General features: G+C 33.6%; 1 protein-coding gene across 1 annotated transcript; it reads left to right on the forward strand.

Moving 5' to 3' along the window:
- Positions 1 to 14,388: 14,388 nt before the first annotated feature.
- On the forward strand, positions 14,389 to 16,361 carry LOC139866469 (cyclic dof factor 1-like). Its single transcript, XM_071854704.1, has 2 exons — positions 14,389 to 14,592; positions 15,186 to 16,361. The coding sequence occupies exons 1-2, from the start codon at positions 14,458 to 14,460 to the stop codon at positions 16,149 to 16,151; spliced, it is 1,101 nt and encodes a 366-aa protein (XP_071710805.1). The 5' UTR covers positions 14,389 to 14,457; the 3' UTR covers positions 16,152 to 16,361.
- Positions 16,362 to 19,898: the final 3,537 nt, after the last annotated feature.

The raw sequence follows: 19,898 nt of genomic DNA on the forward strand, positions 1-19,898 counted from the left end.
ATAAGTTAAGTCTTAGGTATCATCATCATCATCATCATCATCATTCATCATCGTAACAGCTAAGTAAGTTCAACAAATGTAGAGATCGAAACAATAGGCTGACTTTGATCAGCTGCTACGACCTCTACAGAAATCAAAAAGGCGTGTAGTAAGTGGCTATGGCTCCGTATGTGAGTCCTCTAGTTTCTGACCAATTTCCAGAACCAAAATCGTCTTCGTTTGACCGTGGCGACGGTTTAAGTGCGAGTAGGTCAGAAATTTCAGCACAACGTTACAAAGGTGTAGTGATTTTAAAAAGGCTATAAATCCTAAACCGTAACTCGGATTGAGACGAGTCTTAAATGAAAAGTCATCTACTCGAACCGGGATATCTGGAAATCAACTTTTACAGTAGCTCAGGAGCCTGATCAGATGCAGAAAACAGTAAGCAAAGTGCTCCAGTGGGATTCTTGGTGCTTGATGCTCATCACGGTTCTCATCCTTGATGCTTAATGCTTCAAGTATACAACTCATTGATTTGTTTGCATCACTTTAACCAAGGTTCTACCATCAATACACAACAATCAAAACTAAGAAAACAATATACAACTCATGTAAGAGTTTGAGGAAATTGATGAACCAAAGTTGCATCACTTTCTTAGTTTCAACACATATACTAGTTCCATTAAGCTACCATCTTTGAATCAAACTAAGTAATCAAGACCTTAAGCTAGAGAGCTTAGATCTTAACTAGATTTTAAAGATCTTAGTCTAAAAAGTCTAGATCTCATGATCTTGATGAAAACCCTAAGTCATAACACTTAGACTTTCAACTTTACACAACCATAAGTTAGGAAAGTTAGATCTTGTAAAGTAAGTGATCATAAGCAAATAAGTTTTCTCTTAAACAAAGTAGAAGATCATAAGTTACACAACTTAAATCAAACATAAAAAGGAAACCCTAAGCTAGAGAGCTTGAATTTCTAACAACACTTATGAGATCTCAAGCTAGTAAGCTTGCATCTTTTGTTTCATAAATCACAAGTCACAAATCTAAACTACAACAAACAAAAGAAGATCATAAACTAACAAACTTTGATCTTACCTTAACTTTTGTAGAAACATCAAGCTAGTAAGCTTGTATTTCAAACTTTCTTGAAGATCCATAAAGTAAAGTGTTGGATCTTCAAGTTACAAAACTTGAATCTTTGTTCATGATGATGATGATGCATGAATCAAAGTAAGAAAAGAAAGAAAAAGAGGTTAAGAACTTACAAGCTCTTCAAATATTTGAGAGAGTTTTTAGAGTGAGAAAGTAGAGAGAAGTGTGTGAATTTGAATAAAATGAAAAAATGAATGAAGTGTAAGTATTTATCAAAGAAAGAAAAAGAAAAAAAATAAATGATGGTGAGGTGGTGGAGGGTGGCCGACGGTCAAGGCAAGGGTGGGGGGACCATTTGGCATTTTGTGGTGTGGCTCATGGTGGTGGTACATGGTGATAGTAATATGTTGGGTGGTTTGAGACATTTTGCAAGCCTTTGTTCCTAAGCATGCACATAACTTGTCTTATTACATACTTGAACTTAATTATGATTACATGGGTTAATTAGCCCATTACTAGCCCACTTAAGTTGAGTAGGTTGGGCCATGGAAGTCCACTAAGGTGTTAAGCCCAATAAGGTAACTAGTAAGCCCAAGTAAACACTTAAGCATAATTAAGGGACCATAAAACTAAGTAATTGTCATTAATAAGTAACAATTACGTTTACGTAGCCATAATATCCCAATCATGGCAAAAGTTTATCGTGTACCAAGTTCGTAACTTGTTTAAATCAATAAGTGACACTAACGGTCGTAAATGAAATCAAGGATCACGTTAAGTAACCTAGTACTTAAAAACACGTTATAAGGTAGTAACGAATGTAATTAACATAATTAATGATCCCAGAATATAATCTAACTCAGTATGCACAAATACGCAATTTCGTGAAAGTAATGAATAAAATTAAAAGTCGAAAAAGTCGGGTCGTTACAATGGTAGTCTTGAGTTTAAAGACCATTATGCAAAGTTCGGTATTAGAATGTTGAAAACGGTACCGGAGACACTGCAACACAATAGGATTGCCGAACGTATGAATCGTACATTGAATTAAAGGGCTAGGAGTATGAGACTAAATGCCGGTTTGCCTAAGATGTTTTGGGCGGATGCGGTTAATACAGTGGCTTATTTGATTCATAGTGGACCATCAACACCATTGGGTTTTCGAATTCCCGAAGAAGAATGGCTAGGTAAAAAGGTTAGTTATAATCATCTTAGAATCTTTTGGTGTAATGTTTATGTGAAAATCAAAGATATTGATAATGATAAACTTGAAGCTAAGTCAAAGAAGTGTACGTTCATTGGTTATGGTTCAGATAAAATGGGCTATCGTTGTTGGGATAATGAAGCTAGGAAAGTTATTCGATTGCACGATGTTACCTTTGATGAAGATTCGGTCTATGGCAAACCAGTAACGGAGAGTCAAAAACCGGATCATGTTATTCTTGATGATGTTTCTCTTGATGATCTTGCGGTTTCTAGTAGGAGTTCGGGGAACAATGAATTGCCGATTAATTGTGATAGGTTGGATCTTGACAATGATGGGAATGGTTCGGATAGCTGTGTTAATGCCGAACATAGTGCGAGTTCTAGTGATGAGAAGGCTACTAATGAAACCAGTCCAACCATACCGGTTGCTCCAATATATATATATATATATATATATATATATATATATATATATATATATATATATATATATATATATTTCTATATGTATGTATATATTTCTATATGTATGTATGTATATATATATATATATATATATATATATATATATATATATATATATATATATATATATATATATATATATATATATAGACGCTTAACTAGAATGCCCAAACCTAATCCTAGGTATTATCCATCAACAAACTACTTGCTCTATACCGAGAATGGTGAACCTGAAAGTTACTTTGAAGCAAGAAAGTCCAAAGAATCCATACAATGGGAGCTTGCTATGAAAGAAGAGATGGGGTCACTTGATAAGAATAAGACTTGGTCACTAGTGAAATTACCTCATGATAAAAATGCGTTGCAAAACAAATGAGTATATAGAATAAAGAATGAGGTGGATGACAAGAAGAGGTACAAAGCACGGTTAGTGGTTAAAGGGTTTCAACAAAGGAATGAGGTTGATTATCAAGAGATATTTTCACCGGTGGTGAAGATGACTACTATTCTTTTGGTGCTTTCGTTAGTCGCATCCGAGGACTTACATCTACAACAACTAGATGTGAAGACCGCATTCTTACACGGGAATCTTGATAAGGAGATCTATATGAGGCAACTCGAGGGCTTTGAGGTAAAGGGTAAAGAGAAGTGGGTTTGTATGTTAAAGAAAAGTTTGTATGGATTGAAGCAAGCACCTCGGCAATGGTACTTGAGATTTGGTGAGTTTATGAAGAAGGTTGGTTTTGTAAAATGTGAAGCGGACCATTTTTGTTACTTGAAGAAATTCAAGTCTTCTTACATAATCTTATTGTTATACGTTGATGACATGTTGCTAGCGGATTCCGACATGTCCGAGATCAATAAGTTGGAAGATATGCTTTCAAAAGAGTTAGGGATGAAGGATCTTGGTAGTGCTAAGCAAATACTTGGAATGAGTATTGTGCGTGATTGTGCTAAAGGTGTTCTATACTTGTCTCAATCCAAGTATATTGATAAAGTAGTAGAAAAGTTTAATGTTGATAAACCAAAGGCTCGTACTATGCCATTGGGTAGCGCGATAAAGTTATCGAAGAATTAATCACCTAAAACGGAAGAAGACAAAGCGGAGATAGAAAAGGTTACGTATAGATCGGTCGTGGGATGTATTATGTATGCCATGGTTTGTACGAGACCGGATATAGCTCATGCATTGGGAGTTGTAAGCCGTTATATGTCTAATCCGGGAAAGAGCATTGGGAATCGGTCAAATGGTTGCTTCGTTATTTGAAAGGTACTTCTAGTATGGGATTGTGTTTCAATAAGGGCAATGTTGTACTTAGAGGTTATGCGGATGCAAATTTGGGCGGATTTGGTGATTCGAGTAAGAGTACTACGGGATATGTGTTCATGGTTGGTAAGACGACGGTTAGTTGGATGTCTAGACTACAAAGGAGTGTTGCTTTTCGACCACCGAGGCCGAGTACATGGCTATTGCGGAAGCTTCTAAAGAGCTTGTTTGGTTGAAGAACTTCTTGTGTGAGTTGGGTAAAAGACAAGACAATTGTGTCTTATATTGTGACAACCAAAGTGCAATCAATCTCGCAAAGAATCTGGTGTTTCATAATCGTACGAAACACATTGGTTTAAGGTATCATTTTATTCGAGAATGTATTGAGAATGGTACTTTGATATTGGAGAAAGTCCTTGGTATGAAGAATCCCGCAGATATGTTTACTAAGGTGGTGTCAATGGACAAATTGAGGTTTTGCATAGCCTCAACGGGTCTTCTCATGAACTAATGAGAAGGTAGTGACTGACTAGGGAGATAAAGAGATGATGATTCGATTCTAACAAGAAGTGTTGAAGACCTTGTATCGAAAGTCTGCTTATCCGTCGTATGTGATAGGAGTATGTGTGTCCCAAATGGAGTTTGGCGGTAAAGGGTGCTTTGGCGATCTTGGTTAGTTTGTTGATATGATGGGTCGACAAAATGAGTCATGGTTTTGACTATCTTCAAGTGGGAGATTGTTGAATGTGAAGGATATTAAAACAAGACGATGGAAACGGTTTTAGTAAAGAGGCGACGCGATCTTGAAATGCGTGTCGCAGCCTAACACGTGAACAAAGCATCGGATTGAAGAAACCAACTGTTTGAGATTTTGTCTTGGAGGCGCGGTGCGGCTAGTGTATGACGGGTAGTTTCCATATTTATGTTTTTCTTGTTCTCCAAGGTGTCTTTGGCCTATATAAGCATCCTATTGTAACCCTCATGTATATAAAGAATTATATCAATAAAATATCTCTAGTTGGTTCGTGGATTAAAGTAATCGACATTCGATTACATATAACCACGTTAAATCTCGCGTTCTTTAATCTTTTTGTTTTATTGTCTTTCGTTTATCGAAGTGGGTGATTAATCTTAGTGATTAATCTTATTGTTTGGGTCCTATAATCCTTACACGATGTGCACTCTGTGATGATGACGTTAAAACTGTTACACATAGCTTATTGGAATGTAAAGATGCAATCATGCAAAACACATTGGAGCCAGTGTACAAATGGTGGAATACGGATATCCCAAGTAATCTTAGTTTGACTGAACTTTTCGAAGGTAGAAATACAATGTGTTGATGCATATTTGTATGGCCGTCGTTGGGCGAATAACGTTTATTATTACGTTTTTTTTTGGTAAGCGAGGACACCCTCCTATGAACGGGCACATTGGCTCCCCCATAGAAGGTAAAACCTTGGGTAATCAAGCCTCCCGAGCGCAAGACCTGGTACAGGGTGAATTGCGCATTATGCGCGCCCTCTAGTCACACTCCATTTTTGAACTATTTGGCATAGCCAAGGATTGAACTCGGGTGGTGTGCTTCATTGGGCAACTCGGCGGCCACTCAGGTAAGCCTGCATGACGTTTATTATTACATTGTACACCTAGTCTATGTACACGCGTGAAACTGATCAGTTACAGGAGCATATGTAACTGTTGGGCCATAATGTCTAGCGGCCCATTCGTGTGAATGAGGCTCATTAGGGTTAATGTTTTGTTTGCCTATAAATATCATTTTGGCGATCCCGTTCATAGGGGAGATCATGCTCGATCTCCCCTGACCACCGATGTTTCTCTGTTTAAAATCAATATTGTAATCTCGACATTTATATAGTATATTGATCTTATCTATTCATGTTCATAATGTTTATCACTTATCTTGATCCAAATGTTAAATCGATGCTTGTTTATGATCAAAAGATCCGTATTGGTGAATCAAGGGACCAACACAATGCAAGTCCACCTTATGATCTATAGGATCCAATTGCCATAGAATATTTTTTTGTAGCCTTTAAAAGCGTGTAGGACATCACTATAATTAACTACGTAACCCCATATATTTGTAAGATTTATGATTTTTTGAAGGTAAACAACTAGTAATTATGAAAGGTACTTTGTAAAAATAAATTTAGGACCCCACTCAATTTTCATTCTAAATTCGCCACTGCAGAAATATTAGGGTGAGATCGAGTATGGGTCAAAAGATTTGGCAAGCGACGTTTGGCTTGCAGGTCAAGTTGTTTTAAAATGTTTCCTTGTTTCGTTTTGCACTATAAATTCAACCGTATGTAAAATGTAATTGTGTGCACAAAATAATAAGAAGGAAATTTCTGGTTTGCGCTCGTGGAGCTGTGTTTAGAGTTGGGATATAACCATGTTATATTCTTGTGTAGTTATGCTTTATTTTTATCGTTTATGCTTGTAGTTGATTCGTTTATCGTTTGTGGGTTATTTATGATTAACGATACTAAAATTACATGTTCTTGTTTGGGCCCTTAATTTCTAACAAAGTTCTCCACATACATGATAAGGAATCACAAAATATCATAAAAGAATATCAACAATTATTGGTTAAATAGAAGAGAATTTCTTTAAACTTTTAACTTAACATTTGAAGTTCAAGACGTCTACGTGTGATAGAGTCGATCTCTTTTTGCATCCCTAACGGTGTCAACATCTTTTTGAAAATATATGTCATATTCATATACAATAGTACAACTTGAAATAACTTTATATACCATATCAAGATAACTAAGGAACAAAGAATAAAAAGTAACAAATCATTTAAACATAGTCAAATGCTTAGTAAACAAAAAACAAATGAAAAAAAATAAAAATAAAAGAAATGACTCAATTAATTCAAAACTGATGGTATTGATTTAAGTGACGAGAATTATTGATTGATCGATCATACGGAATTGGTTCAATTTAAAGAAAAAGAATATAAATGAACAATATATTCTAGATAAATGGATTAATATACTTTATTTATGATACTTTGATTCTTCGATTATTTTTACATTATTTCGCATGGTTAGGTAAAATCACATTCTAGTTGCTGAATTTGGGTGGGGATAATCAAATTCATTTATCTACTGAATTAGGGACTCCTTTAATTAATAGCTGGTCACATCTAATACATACATGTCCTCCACAATTGAGTACATTTACTGACTTACCTAGTTGTGATTACCGTCCTAAGTGTTCATGAAGTCTCAAGTTTAAGTCTTACATGGAAATTTCATAATACAATTTACTTTACAGTTAGTTATGAAGTCTTCTGAAACTGAATTGATCGACCGATGGGAACTATTTTTGATAGTCCCGTAAGTGACTTCAATCTCGCTGTTAAAGAAATGTGATCTAAGTTCAAAAGTTATAAAATATCATAATGGCAACTAATCCTTATATTTTGCATAGTTTGACACAACCAAAGATTACGAAGATAATAATAAATCTAACTAATAGATTGTTAATAAAATTATTGAGGCATTGCCTGAATTGTATACGAGGGGGCGACCTTGAGTAGGCACATGTTTGATACCAAGGGTCGAGATCTAATTAGTTCTGCCAGCAACAATTAGATTCTAGGAGGGGGTTTTCCTAACCTTCAACCGTACTGCCAGGATTATTGCGATTTGGTTTTTTTTTTTTTTTAAACCGTGTGTGGGTGGCATATGATCGCTAAGGTGGTTAATGAAATTCTAACTTAATACGTACTCCTAGTAGTAGTATAGAAAGTGTGGTTGGATATGATAGCTAGTTTAACATTTAAGGTATTTTTATTTTATATTTTATATTTTATTTTTTATTTTTTGAAAAGCAAACAAGAGATTTTACTAATGAATATGTAACCTTACTAGTGAAATGATCCGTGAAACCACTGGGGTTGTTTAAACAAAACAGTTTAATAATATGTTTTAGGCATGGGCAAATAAACCGAAATACTGAAACCGAACCGGTACCTGTACCGAAAACCGAACCGAAAAGGATTCGGTATCGGTTTCGGTTCCAGGAATCGGACGATTTCGGTATCGGTACGGTACGTTTCAGGTATTTTTTTCGGGAAATCAGTATTTGGTACCGAAATTAAACATTCCAGATTTTATTCATTATAATAGGCCCATATCATATAACTTATATGCTCCGTAAAGATCTAGTTAACAATTAAGCTTTGACCTTTAATCCAACTTATAAGCAATGTGAGTGTCTTTTTCCCACGCAGGAAACTCATATGTTTACATGAATTTTTATTGAATTTTTTTTATATAATCAAACAATGTGTGCATATATTTTGATAAGAAGTATGGTAATATGGCTAAATTTAGTTATGTTTGTAGGTATTGCCATTCTTTTCTAGTTTTCACTAATCTTAATTTGCATTTTACTAGAAACACAATGTCAGCCTCCATATTTCGAAGTCTTTTTACATGAACAAACTAAATATTCATTGTTTTCAAACTTTACAACAACTAATATATATATATATATATATATATATATATATATATATATATATATATATATATATATATATATGCATGAATCAATGATGCGAATAAACATCGATTCCCCATCGAATAAATCTACATTGTTTGATACGAAACGCATAAATACCAAACTTTCATACTCATAATCGTCATCAAACTTTCAAAGAATGACACTAATGCAATTGATATAAGTACATTAAGTGTTACATTTTCATCATTTTTACGAAACAGGTAACCATCAAACATGCAAATGAATCATACCACGTCACTCGTATTATCTACACCGTTGTTAAAAAATTGCGGTACTAAATGGGTAAAAGACCGAAAAATACCGGTACCGTATTGAAATTTCGGTTCTCCATTTTACCCAATTTCGGTACCGGTACTAACCGGTTCCGGTATGATTCAGTACGGTTCCGGAACCGATCTCATCCCTAATATGTTTTAGGTATTAAGTAAATGTAAATGCTAAAGTCATTTAGTTTAATAACCCGTGGAACCACATATTTCAACTAAGAAACTTGTCGCTGTTAACTTGGTCAGAATAAATGAACTACATTGATTCTTCCACAACCCTCTTACAATTTTCATTACAATTACTATTTTCCTTGTCATAAATGATATTTATTTAACATCAAAAGAAGGACTCAAAATACCTGGTTCAACATCACGAAAATCATGATTCTCAGTTTAGAAGTTGAAGAAGTTACATCATAAAGGAAAATATACAAATTCACTAATTTCAACCCTAAAAAACTATAAATCCAATAATTGTAAAAATCTTCAAATCCAAATTTATCGAGCACCTTCAATTTGAATCCAGAAACTAAAAAGAAGAGAGATGAAAGAAAACAGATGAAAAAGAAGAGGCATACTTAAGGTAACCAATTAATTTTCTACCGATATGTCAGGCGTGCAGGTTTTGAATTTGGAAAAGGAACGATTCTTGAGGATGAAGTACAGTGGCGTGCTTTTTTATATAAAGAAACTCTAATTGAAGAGATAGAGAAGTCGTGCAACAATTAGTTCTTTGTAGAAAAAGATTTAATTTAAATCTATAAGTGTATTTAATTTAATTGTAAAAATAATTCTATTTATGACATCACTTATTCTCACAATTTTTTTTTTATTTTTGATTTTTTTTATAGAATGAAAAAGAGAAATTATTACATCATAATTTTAGGATTTTAATAGAACTTATAAATTAATTTTAGGATTTTAATAGAACTTATAAATTATAAGGGAGAACATAATAACATATTATAGGGATATGGATCTAACTTATATACATGGAATAGAACAGGTAAGTAAGAAAACTATATGTTAACGTATTTCGTGAATCATAGATATTGATATGCCCGAAACTTCATGACTACATCTTGCCGTTACGACTCTTTTTAAAGACTACCTAAGCTCTTGCTTTGTATTAGATGGATGTTTCTATCAAAATATTTTTCTTTCCATTAAAAAATAATTCAAATTGTACAAAGGTGCTAACAAGTAATGTCATTTTCTGTATTTTAGTTGAATATGGGGACGGTTGGTGTAGTGTAGCATCGAGGAAATTATTTATAATCTTTATTTTAGCCTTCAAATTGCAACTGAGAAGCTTTGTCAAGGATATATCAATAAGGGAAATTTCTGATTTCCAAATCCATTTATAGTGATGGTTAGTTAACATAATCACATCACTCGTTTTACGTTTTAGACGGAAAAAATTAACATGCGTCTAAAAGTTCATTTTACTTCGCATATTTCCAAATGTGAACATAATGTTTGTTACAACATTATATATCGATGTTCACATTTGGAAATACATGACCTGAAATGGATTTTTAGAAGCGTGTTAATTTTTCTATGTGATAAGCAAAGACTATGTCAGCTAGTCAACATTTGGGCCTGAATAGCCCTGTATGTTAATGGGCTAATTGGTTAATGGGCTTCGAGTTGAAATTGCCAGTATACTGCTTCTAAGAAGTTTCTTTGTGCCAAAACTAAGCATTGACAAAAGTTTGTAAAACATGTACCCCTCTGTTCATTTTATTCAGGGCGAAACTTTATTAGTCACTAATGAGAAACTAGGGAAAAGAGATTACAATGGATGAACTAACCAAGTATTCAAACATCAAAGAATACGACTTTTTTAGACTTTAAGCAATAAAAAAAAAAGCCTAAGGAGATCGAATAAATAGCATTCGTTGATGTTGTTAGCTCCTAAGAACATCATTTATGTATCTCCAAAGTTACCATGACCAGTGACGATTCTAGATTTATAACTCAATGAAGTCCCGATATTTTTAAGTATTGATTATATTAGAATGCTATTTTAGTAATAATTTACCTTAAAAATCAAAGATTCAAAAAATATACGGGATTCGAGTAGTGTAATTTAGTGGTGTCTAATACAATTTAAAAGAAAAACCATAAATTTGAAAAATATATGAGGTCATATATCTAAATTTAGTGGTATCCTATACAATTTAAAGAGTATTTTTTACTAAATAAAATTTCTAACTAGCAGTGTCTCGTGATCCCACGAGACTCCAATTAGATTCACCGCTGCCCATGACAGGTTTTCTTGTTCATATGTCAAGGGTTGGTAAGATTTTACGTGTTGTATCGAATTAAACCACATACTCTAACAATTGTGCAACCCCCGTCAATTCCCATAGCATGTACAAGCAATAATGGAATAAATTTTATCCTTAGATGATTTCTGAACATGTCAAGAGTCGAACCAAATCACAAGGTCATTAGTAGTAGATGAGCATCCTGTTAGACAATGAAAACCCCTTCAATATAATTGTAATATACAACTGATATTTCGTAAATCGCAAAGGAACATAGAAATCCTAAAAAACCCTTATAGACTCAAGCACCTAATCTATATTCTAATACACTGGCGCAATTTGAACGGCAAATCGTGAAAGTTCAGGCTAGAAACAAAAAAGACATTATCTATCAAAAAATAAATAAAATAACTTTCTTTCATTTGTTAAACAATAGAAAACCCTGCAGATTATATAATACTTTATTGTTACACTATTTATAGATTGTGAAGGAACATAGAAACTTTTAAAATTCCAACGGACCTAAGCCACAATCAAACTTGGACCAACTTAGTCTATATTTTAATACACACAAGCATGGAAGAATCGGTCCAAACCCGAATCATAGCCCAAATGGAGGAGGCGCAATAACAAGTGAAGAATATATGATCACACGATTCAACAATCATACTGCACATTGAACATATGATAATATTAATCTTCAGCCCCATAATGAAAGATTTAGGCACGAAAGTAGCCGGTTTAAACAAATATTTACCCCTCTGTTCAAGTTAAAGTGTTCATTTGTGTTAGCTAAGCAATTTTTAAAATCCTCACTAACTACAATTTCAACAATCAAGTTTCATCTCTATCCACTTAAATCCTTTTTGATATGGTAAAATTGACACCTACCATGAGGCAACCACAATAGTAATATTAATATGAATACTTAAAACGTGACGTAATATTTTATTTTAACACGATATTTAAACTATTTCAAAAGTTCTATCTACTAAACCAAACTTCTAAAAGTCGCTTGAAAAGTATCCTGATAAGTACTATTTAAAGGGAGAAAAAGCCAACTTTTTGTAAAGGTAAGTGGGATGTTAATTTATATGACTTTTCGGGTCCGATTATATAAACAAACCCGAACAACCGTCCACCTTAGGAAACAAATACAATTAATAAAGTGACTAGGAAAGATATTCCATGGTTATTTTATTCACTAATCCTATCATTAACACAATCTTAATGTTAAAAAAATGAATTAGGAGACTCGTTAACACCGAAAGATGCTTGATAATGACGTGTTATCACGACACGTACACAAACCCTTCTTTATTAAAGGTTTTATATGACTTTACTAAAGTGTATTGTGATTATATTGTTTTCTTTAAGTTTCTTGCTTTATCTTTGTTTATATGCGTACAACTTAATGCATATTTTCAACATAATTGAAATTAATATTAATATTAATATAAATATACTATCTAAAACACAAAATTCTGTAGCACTATTCATCAATAGTAATTAGGGGTATTTTCGTTATTTCACTCTTTTTTTTATCTCCAACGATAAAAGAAACAACTTTCGTAAAAGAACCAACCTTCAATGTTACCAAAAGATGTCGAAAAAAAAAATTTACAAAAAAATCAACTACCTTTTTTTTTTCCTAACGATAAAAGATGCAACTTTTATAAAATGAACAACCCTTCAATGTTACCAAAAGATGTCGAAAAACATTCTTTTTTACAAAATAGATCAACTAAGAACAACCCTTCAATGTTATATGTCGAAAAAAATTCTTTTTTACAAAATAGATCAAGACTTTTTTTTAATTCGCATTCAAAACGAAGCCTCCGGCGCGAAGCGAGGGCTCCACAACTAGTTGAAACAAAAGAGCAAAATATACATAAATATATCTCCAAAAATCATCAACTACTAGCCGATTCTATATTATTTTGGCCAATATAGCTAAACCATCTAGGAAAAATTCTGATTATCGATTATAAAATCAATTATATTAATCTTATCACTAATAGAAGTCTACTTTAGTTTTATCATATTTCTATGAAAAAATTTCATGTGATAGAGGAGGTACGGAGGGAGAACAAGGTGATCGATCGCTCGGGTTTTAAGAGTTTTCAGGGGGCCCAATGTTTTTATATATATAGCCATAATCGGAGATTTGGAAAACATGAGAACTAGAAAAATACAACTGAAGCAACGAAGGCGAAACACAATAGGCCCAAAAACAATAATCAATGACCCTACAAAAAGACGAAATTAAAGTTTACTAACATTCTAGCAAAACCTAAAGGGACCTTTTTTAAATGCTTATATTTAGGGCCTTTTTTTAAATACCTTATACTGTTCGTTACAGCATAAATGCCCTTTTCACCTTATTCTACGTACTTAAATTTTCAGGACCGACCATGACACGCAATTTACCCTAGATACTAGGATGATGCATGTACAAGTCACCGTATTGCACAAGTTACGCCGTCAATAATAAAAATAATAGTCATCAAAAAAATACCGTTAATCCTGTTAATTCAGGATATGTGGTATTTTTCTATTTTTGTTTAACCATGTCTCTTGCATGTTTTTCTCAATCCAAAACGATCGTTACTAATAAGGATCACCTACTGCCTACGTAACTTTTACCACGGTGACCAACTACAGTAAAAAAGAAGGAAAAAAAAAAAGATCATCCTAATAATTCTTAATAATTAGGGTTGACGAAGGGAGTAAAGCACCAGCAACCTAAATTTTTCTACTTGACAAACTTTTTTTTTCCCAATTTTGAGGTAACCTATTACAAGAATTCAAGGTACAAAATATGGTACAAGTGGAATCCAACTCGTATTATCTGACTGTTATAGGAAATTAAGATAACAATTTACAAAATTTTAAACATTTCAGTACATTGTTACCTTTGAATCCATATCCTTTGACACTTTAATTTAAAGTTTATAAAATAAAAATAATAATATTAAATAACAACTCGAATTTTAATTTTTTAAGAGAAAGAGGCAGGTAGGAGAAAAAAGTGATACAAAACCACAAAGTACGATAATATCCGTGTAAACAACCAATAACTATGTGCCAGACATATTTTAACCAATTTAGTCCTACTTTCGTATGCACCCAAAAGAATCAACACTTTCAACGTATCAAGGCCACAACTAATTTTGTGGCTCACAATCCCTCTCCATTGCTTACGTGGCATCCACCTTTCTTTCACAACTCCTTATTATATCTCATATACAGTTTTATTATTCGTACTTAGATTTTTACGCTACAATACTAGCACTACTACTTTTCTTAGCCGCCGATAACTGTCACCGGAATATGACGACTGATCCCGGTATCATATTGTTCGGCAAAAAGATTGGGTTGCCGGAAACACCCAAAATTACTTATTCAGAAGAGAAACAGAACATACATGATGCAACAGTTTGTTCATCAAGATTACTTACACCACACGTATGTGTAATTATTTTGCAATTCTGATTACAACCCATTTGTTAGAAATCTCAGGAAATTAATGGGTCGAATTTAGATTTCAATTTTATAAAACTTTTTATGATTAAAGATCATGACTTTGTTTCTTGCTAAAGTTAGAAAATTTCACATTTTGGCCTTTCTAGCTATGAAAAGTTTCAAGTTTTTCTTTCTACTCTGCTAATCTTTATTGTTATTATGTTCTCAAATCTTTTTCGATATACCCATTTGATAAAAATCTCTGGGTATTAATGGGTCGAGTTTAGATTTCAATTGTATTCATCTTTTGATGTTTAAAGATGATAACTTTGTTTTTTTTTTCCAATGAAAAAGTTACAAAATTTCATCTTTTGATGTTTAAAGATGATAACTTTGTTTTTTTCCCAATGAAAAAGTTTCAAAATTTGGGTCTTTTTAGCTATAAAAATTTCATGTTTTTCTTTCTACTTTGCTAGAGATGATAACTTTGTTTTTTTCCCAATGAAAAAGTTACAAAATTTGGGTCTTTTTTAGCTATGAAAATTTCATGTATTTCTAACTACTTTGCTAATCTTATTATGTTCTCAAATCTTCAGGATCAAGAAAAAGATGAATCAGACGATAATCCGAAAACTCCACCTATCGAAGAACAAGGTACATCCGAAAACCCACAAAGTACTACAATCGAAGGCGATTCGATGGATTCTCAACCTAAAACTCTGAAAAAACCCGATAAGATTCTACCGTGTCCTCGTTGTAACAGTATGAATACAAAGTTTTGTTACTACAACAATTCGAATATCAACCAGCCTCGCCATTTTTGCAAGAGTTGCCAAAGATACTGGACCGCTGGTGGGACCATGAGAAGCATGCCAGTTGGCGCAGGTCGACGGAAAAAGAAGAGCACACCATCACATTGTCGTTTCATAATCTCCGAAGATGCGTTTGAATCAGTAACAGCAACAGCAAATCATATTGAATTTACTGCTGATTCACCAAAAGTCCTTTCATTTGGTTCAAATACACCACATGTTGGACCCAATTCAAGCGTTAGCGAAAAAAGCGATGATCGTTCTTCCAATTCAATAGCTGTTAAAACGAACGATTTCAATCGTCAAATTCATTGGATTCCGTATAACCCATGGAATCCAATGCCGATTCCAGCTATGTTCCCTCCGGGATACACTCATATGCCAATTTACCCTTCGTCTTATTGGAGCTCGGTTTCTTGGTTACATCCAAACGGATCGATATTAGGAAAACATTCACTAGATGGAGAACCAATGAATCCAAATGGGTCCCACGAAGAGGCGAAGAAACAAAGGAGTTCAATTTTGATCCCAAAGACACTTAGAATAGATGATCCAGATGAAGCTGCAAAGAGTTCTATATGGGCAACGCTCGGAATTAAGAATGAAAACAGTGACAGACGACATGCGTTTAAGGCGTTTCAAGCAAAAGGAGATGAAGAAAAGAAACGTACGGAAATAAAACCGTGTAATGTATTACAAGCGAATCCAGCTGCTTTATCTAGGTCGAATTGTTTTCAAGAAAGGGCCTAAAAACGCCTAATAACGTTAGATAGCACTGTGATTCGGTGTGAATACGATGTAAGAAAATATAGTAACAAAGGAAGTAAATAGGATTTTTTTTTTTTTTTTTTTTTTTTTTGGTATAGTTTTAGATTTTAAGATTTTTGTAAGTTTTAGTAACCTTTTCCTGCAAAATGGTTTTGATAATCCAGCTTTTTCAGGTGACAAGAATAAAAGTTAGTATGAAATTGGTTCTCATCGTTCAAAAACAAATCCATTTAAAGAAAAATGAATAATTGATAAGATAAATTGGGTTTTGTTTTGTGTGAATTGGGTCAAGTAGGATTGATTAAAATTTTGGTCAAATGGAGAACAATCGAACGATTAAATGGGTTTAATGCTTCCTAAAGTCTAATTTTTAATACGTCGAACATCCTAAATGATTTGGTTCAATGATATAGACCATGTAATGTAACATATTGCTTTTGTGATCATAACTAAAGCATCAATGTTTAATACAATTGATAAGAAATAGACAAAGTGTTTACTGGCTAACCCGCCCTTTTCGACCTGTGTTAAAAGATATTTCGGTTGACCCTGAACCCAACCCATCCATCTTGTCACCTATAAAACAAAATGCAAAGCCACATAAAAGGGACATATAGATCCCTTAAATGCAGAATTGATGGCTAGTACTGTACAACTCACGCAAGACCATTACCATTTGGGTACCTGTCACTATATCTTTATATCTGTTCAGAAGTGTAAATCTTGATTATGCAGGGTGGGCACATCAAAATCAGAGGAAAAATATGTGTACCAGGAGAACTAGCCCTTAAAAAGATCAAGATATTTTCAGTCCCTAATCAATTTGAGGCCACATTCTTATATAACATGCTTTGTTTTTGTGGACCCTAAATGCCATATATCTATTATCTTATATCTTTAAAAATGAACATTTTGCTTTCTTCTTTTTCCATAAAGGAGTGGTGGAAGTACAGTGGCCCAGATTTGTCTACATGGATGAGGATGAGGTCTATAATATAAGCAGTTTTGAATGATCTATAAAATCAAATTGCAAAATAAACTCTTATTTCACTTTGGAGTTTTTTTCAAGCTGATTTTTTAAAGAATCAGTCCCTTCTATATGCCTCATATATCATTTCACATATAATATTCCCTTCTATTCAAAAGTGTGGTCTTAATTCCTACTAGACTATGATTCTAGTTATATTTTTATGAATCATAAGAGTCTACTCGTGACTCATACGAGTAACAGCTATGCCTAAGGCAACATATAGAACATTCAAAACCATTTAATGGAAAGTTCGTTTATATATTCATTTATTTAGGAAGAGAACAAACATGAACAAGCTTTTACGTTTGTTTAATTAGATTAAGCAACGACAATAGAGATCATACTAATTCCTTAACGTTCGTAAACATACAGCAATCTTTTCTTAAAGTACACCAAATCACATATGTTATGTTGTGTATATGGTGGGGTGTTGGTGTACAAATATTCCTTTCACATTAGATTGTTATCATATCTTGGCCATAATCTCAAAAGGAAGCCTCAATTTGTTGAACTTTATGATTCTATATCCTCAAATCTCACAAGTCACAAATCACAACCTTTCATGCTGACCTAATCCCTTTTGTGGTTAGCAATGCAGATCATACTTTAGTGCTTAACTACACCAACAACAAAACTCAATGCCACCATCCAAGTGCTTAACTGATGGATGATATTTATCTTCGAAATGATTTAATTACTTCGTAGTCAAGTCTGAACTTGCTTCTATGTGTTTATTTATCTTTTTGCAAACATGTGGCTGAACGCTGTTCACGAAAGAGTATGTTCGTTTCTGTCCATTTACCATCTTACCAAACGAGAATAAACCAACCTTATTCTATAAACAAGTGAACATAAAGAACAAACTTATGTTCATTTGTAAGTTTATATTCATTTATTTGTTCAGTTAAACTTAGATGAACAATCTTTATACGTATATGTATTTCTTTGGTTCATTTACAGCCTAGAGCCTTTGTGTTTGCAATTTATCCACTTGATCAGTATTGCAGAACTCCAAATCACTCAGCGAGTACTTCGTTTTGACAGCTCGGGGAGTACTTGGCAAATACTCGGTCAAACTCAAACTTGGTTAAGCTCGGCCAAAGCTCGGGCTTACTCGGAAAATCAGTCAAGATTGGTCAAAACTCGGCCAAAATCGGTTGAAGCCAAACTTAGGCAACATCTGAGTACTCCCTAAAAAGTGCCGACCAACTACTCCCCAAGTAGCGATTTTTGCAACCATGTTCTTGATATGATGATGAACATCACTATCCATATTGTCCCTTGTGAAATGAAACTGGTTCACCTACATCTACGATCTACCTCACAATTGAATAAAATCTACCAAGCCGCTCATTTTTAGCATATTACACTTCTCACCAATGAAACAACATAAAGAAACAAATTGAAGATGCTTCCATTGAATAAAACATGAATAAAATTGATGTGAACTTAAATGGGGGAGGTTGGGGCTATAAGGGTAAAAATGAGAACAGAACCAAATTCATTTAAGGTAATCAACACATATATCAGGATTATAAATAGTGAATACAATTAATACATACTTTGATATGTGATCATTGCATGATGCATCTCCAAAATTCTTTTCCTCTACAAACGTTACCATAGGTTGACAATTCAAGAAGATCCATGTCACGCCCTGCAGATTTTCATAAAAAGGGTCAATTTTTTGCATTTCCAGTTGCTGGTGAATATATCTACATGATATCACAGTTAAAACAATCGTGTTTTACCCGAATCGATGGATAAACTTATGCAAACAGTAGCTGTTATTAATGTACCTGAAACCTGCAGTAAGAGCTCTTCTAAATAAGATCAGATCCCATACGATTCCTTTTAAATCGATTGACTGTTACCTGAAAAGAAACCGTCATGGGTCCATAATCCATTACAAGAAAAACAGCATACATAGTTATATTTTTAAAAATAAAAAATAAATAACATGCAAAGCACACACACCAAAAAACCAGTCATTACTGGAAGTGGCAATTTTGAAAACGTTTATAGCCGATTAAGAGGACGTGTTACTCTTAGAATAGATGATCCAGATGAAGCTGTAAAGAGTTCTATATGGGCAACGCTCGGAATTAAGAATGAAAACAGTGACAGACGACATCAGTGGCTAGGATGAAATTTCAATGGCGTCCTAAAAATATTTTTCAAAGCTAATTATTTTTTAAGGTTACTTTAGTGGATGTTTACCTTTAAAAAATATTTAAAAAATCATAAATTTTAAAAATATATGGGGTCCTCTAACTAAATTTAATGGTGTCCTATACATTTTGAAGAGTATACACTATAAAATTTTTTTAAAGTAGTGGGGTGCCATGACCCCACACCTTAACCTTTAGAACCGCCACTGGACGACATGCGTTTAAGGCGTTTCAAGCAAAAGGGGATGAAGAAAAGAAACGTACGGAAATAGAACCATGTAATGTATTACAAGCGAATCCAGCCGCTTTATCTAGGTCGAATTGTTTTCAAGAAAGGGCCTAATACGCAACTTTAGATAGCGCACTGATTCGGTGTGAATAAGATGTAAGAAAATATAGTAACAAAGGAAGTAAGTAGGATTTCTTTTGTATAGTTTTAGATTTTAAGATTCTTGTAAGTTTTAGTAACTTTTTCCTGCAAAATAGTTTTAATAATCGGGGCAGGATCAATGGGGAAGTAACCAATCG

Source organism: Rutidosis leptorrhynchoides, chromosome 9 (assembly GCF_046630445.1).
Source record: "Rutidosis leptorrhynchoides isolate AG116_Rl617_1_P2 chromosome 9, CSIRO_AGI_Rlap_v1, whole genome shotgun sequence".
NCBI lineage: Eukaryota > Viridiplantae > Streptophyta > Magnoliopsida > Asterales > Asteraceae > Rutidosis > Rutidosis leptorrhynchoides.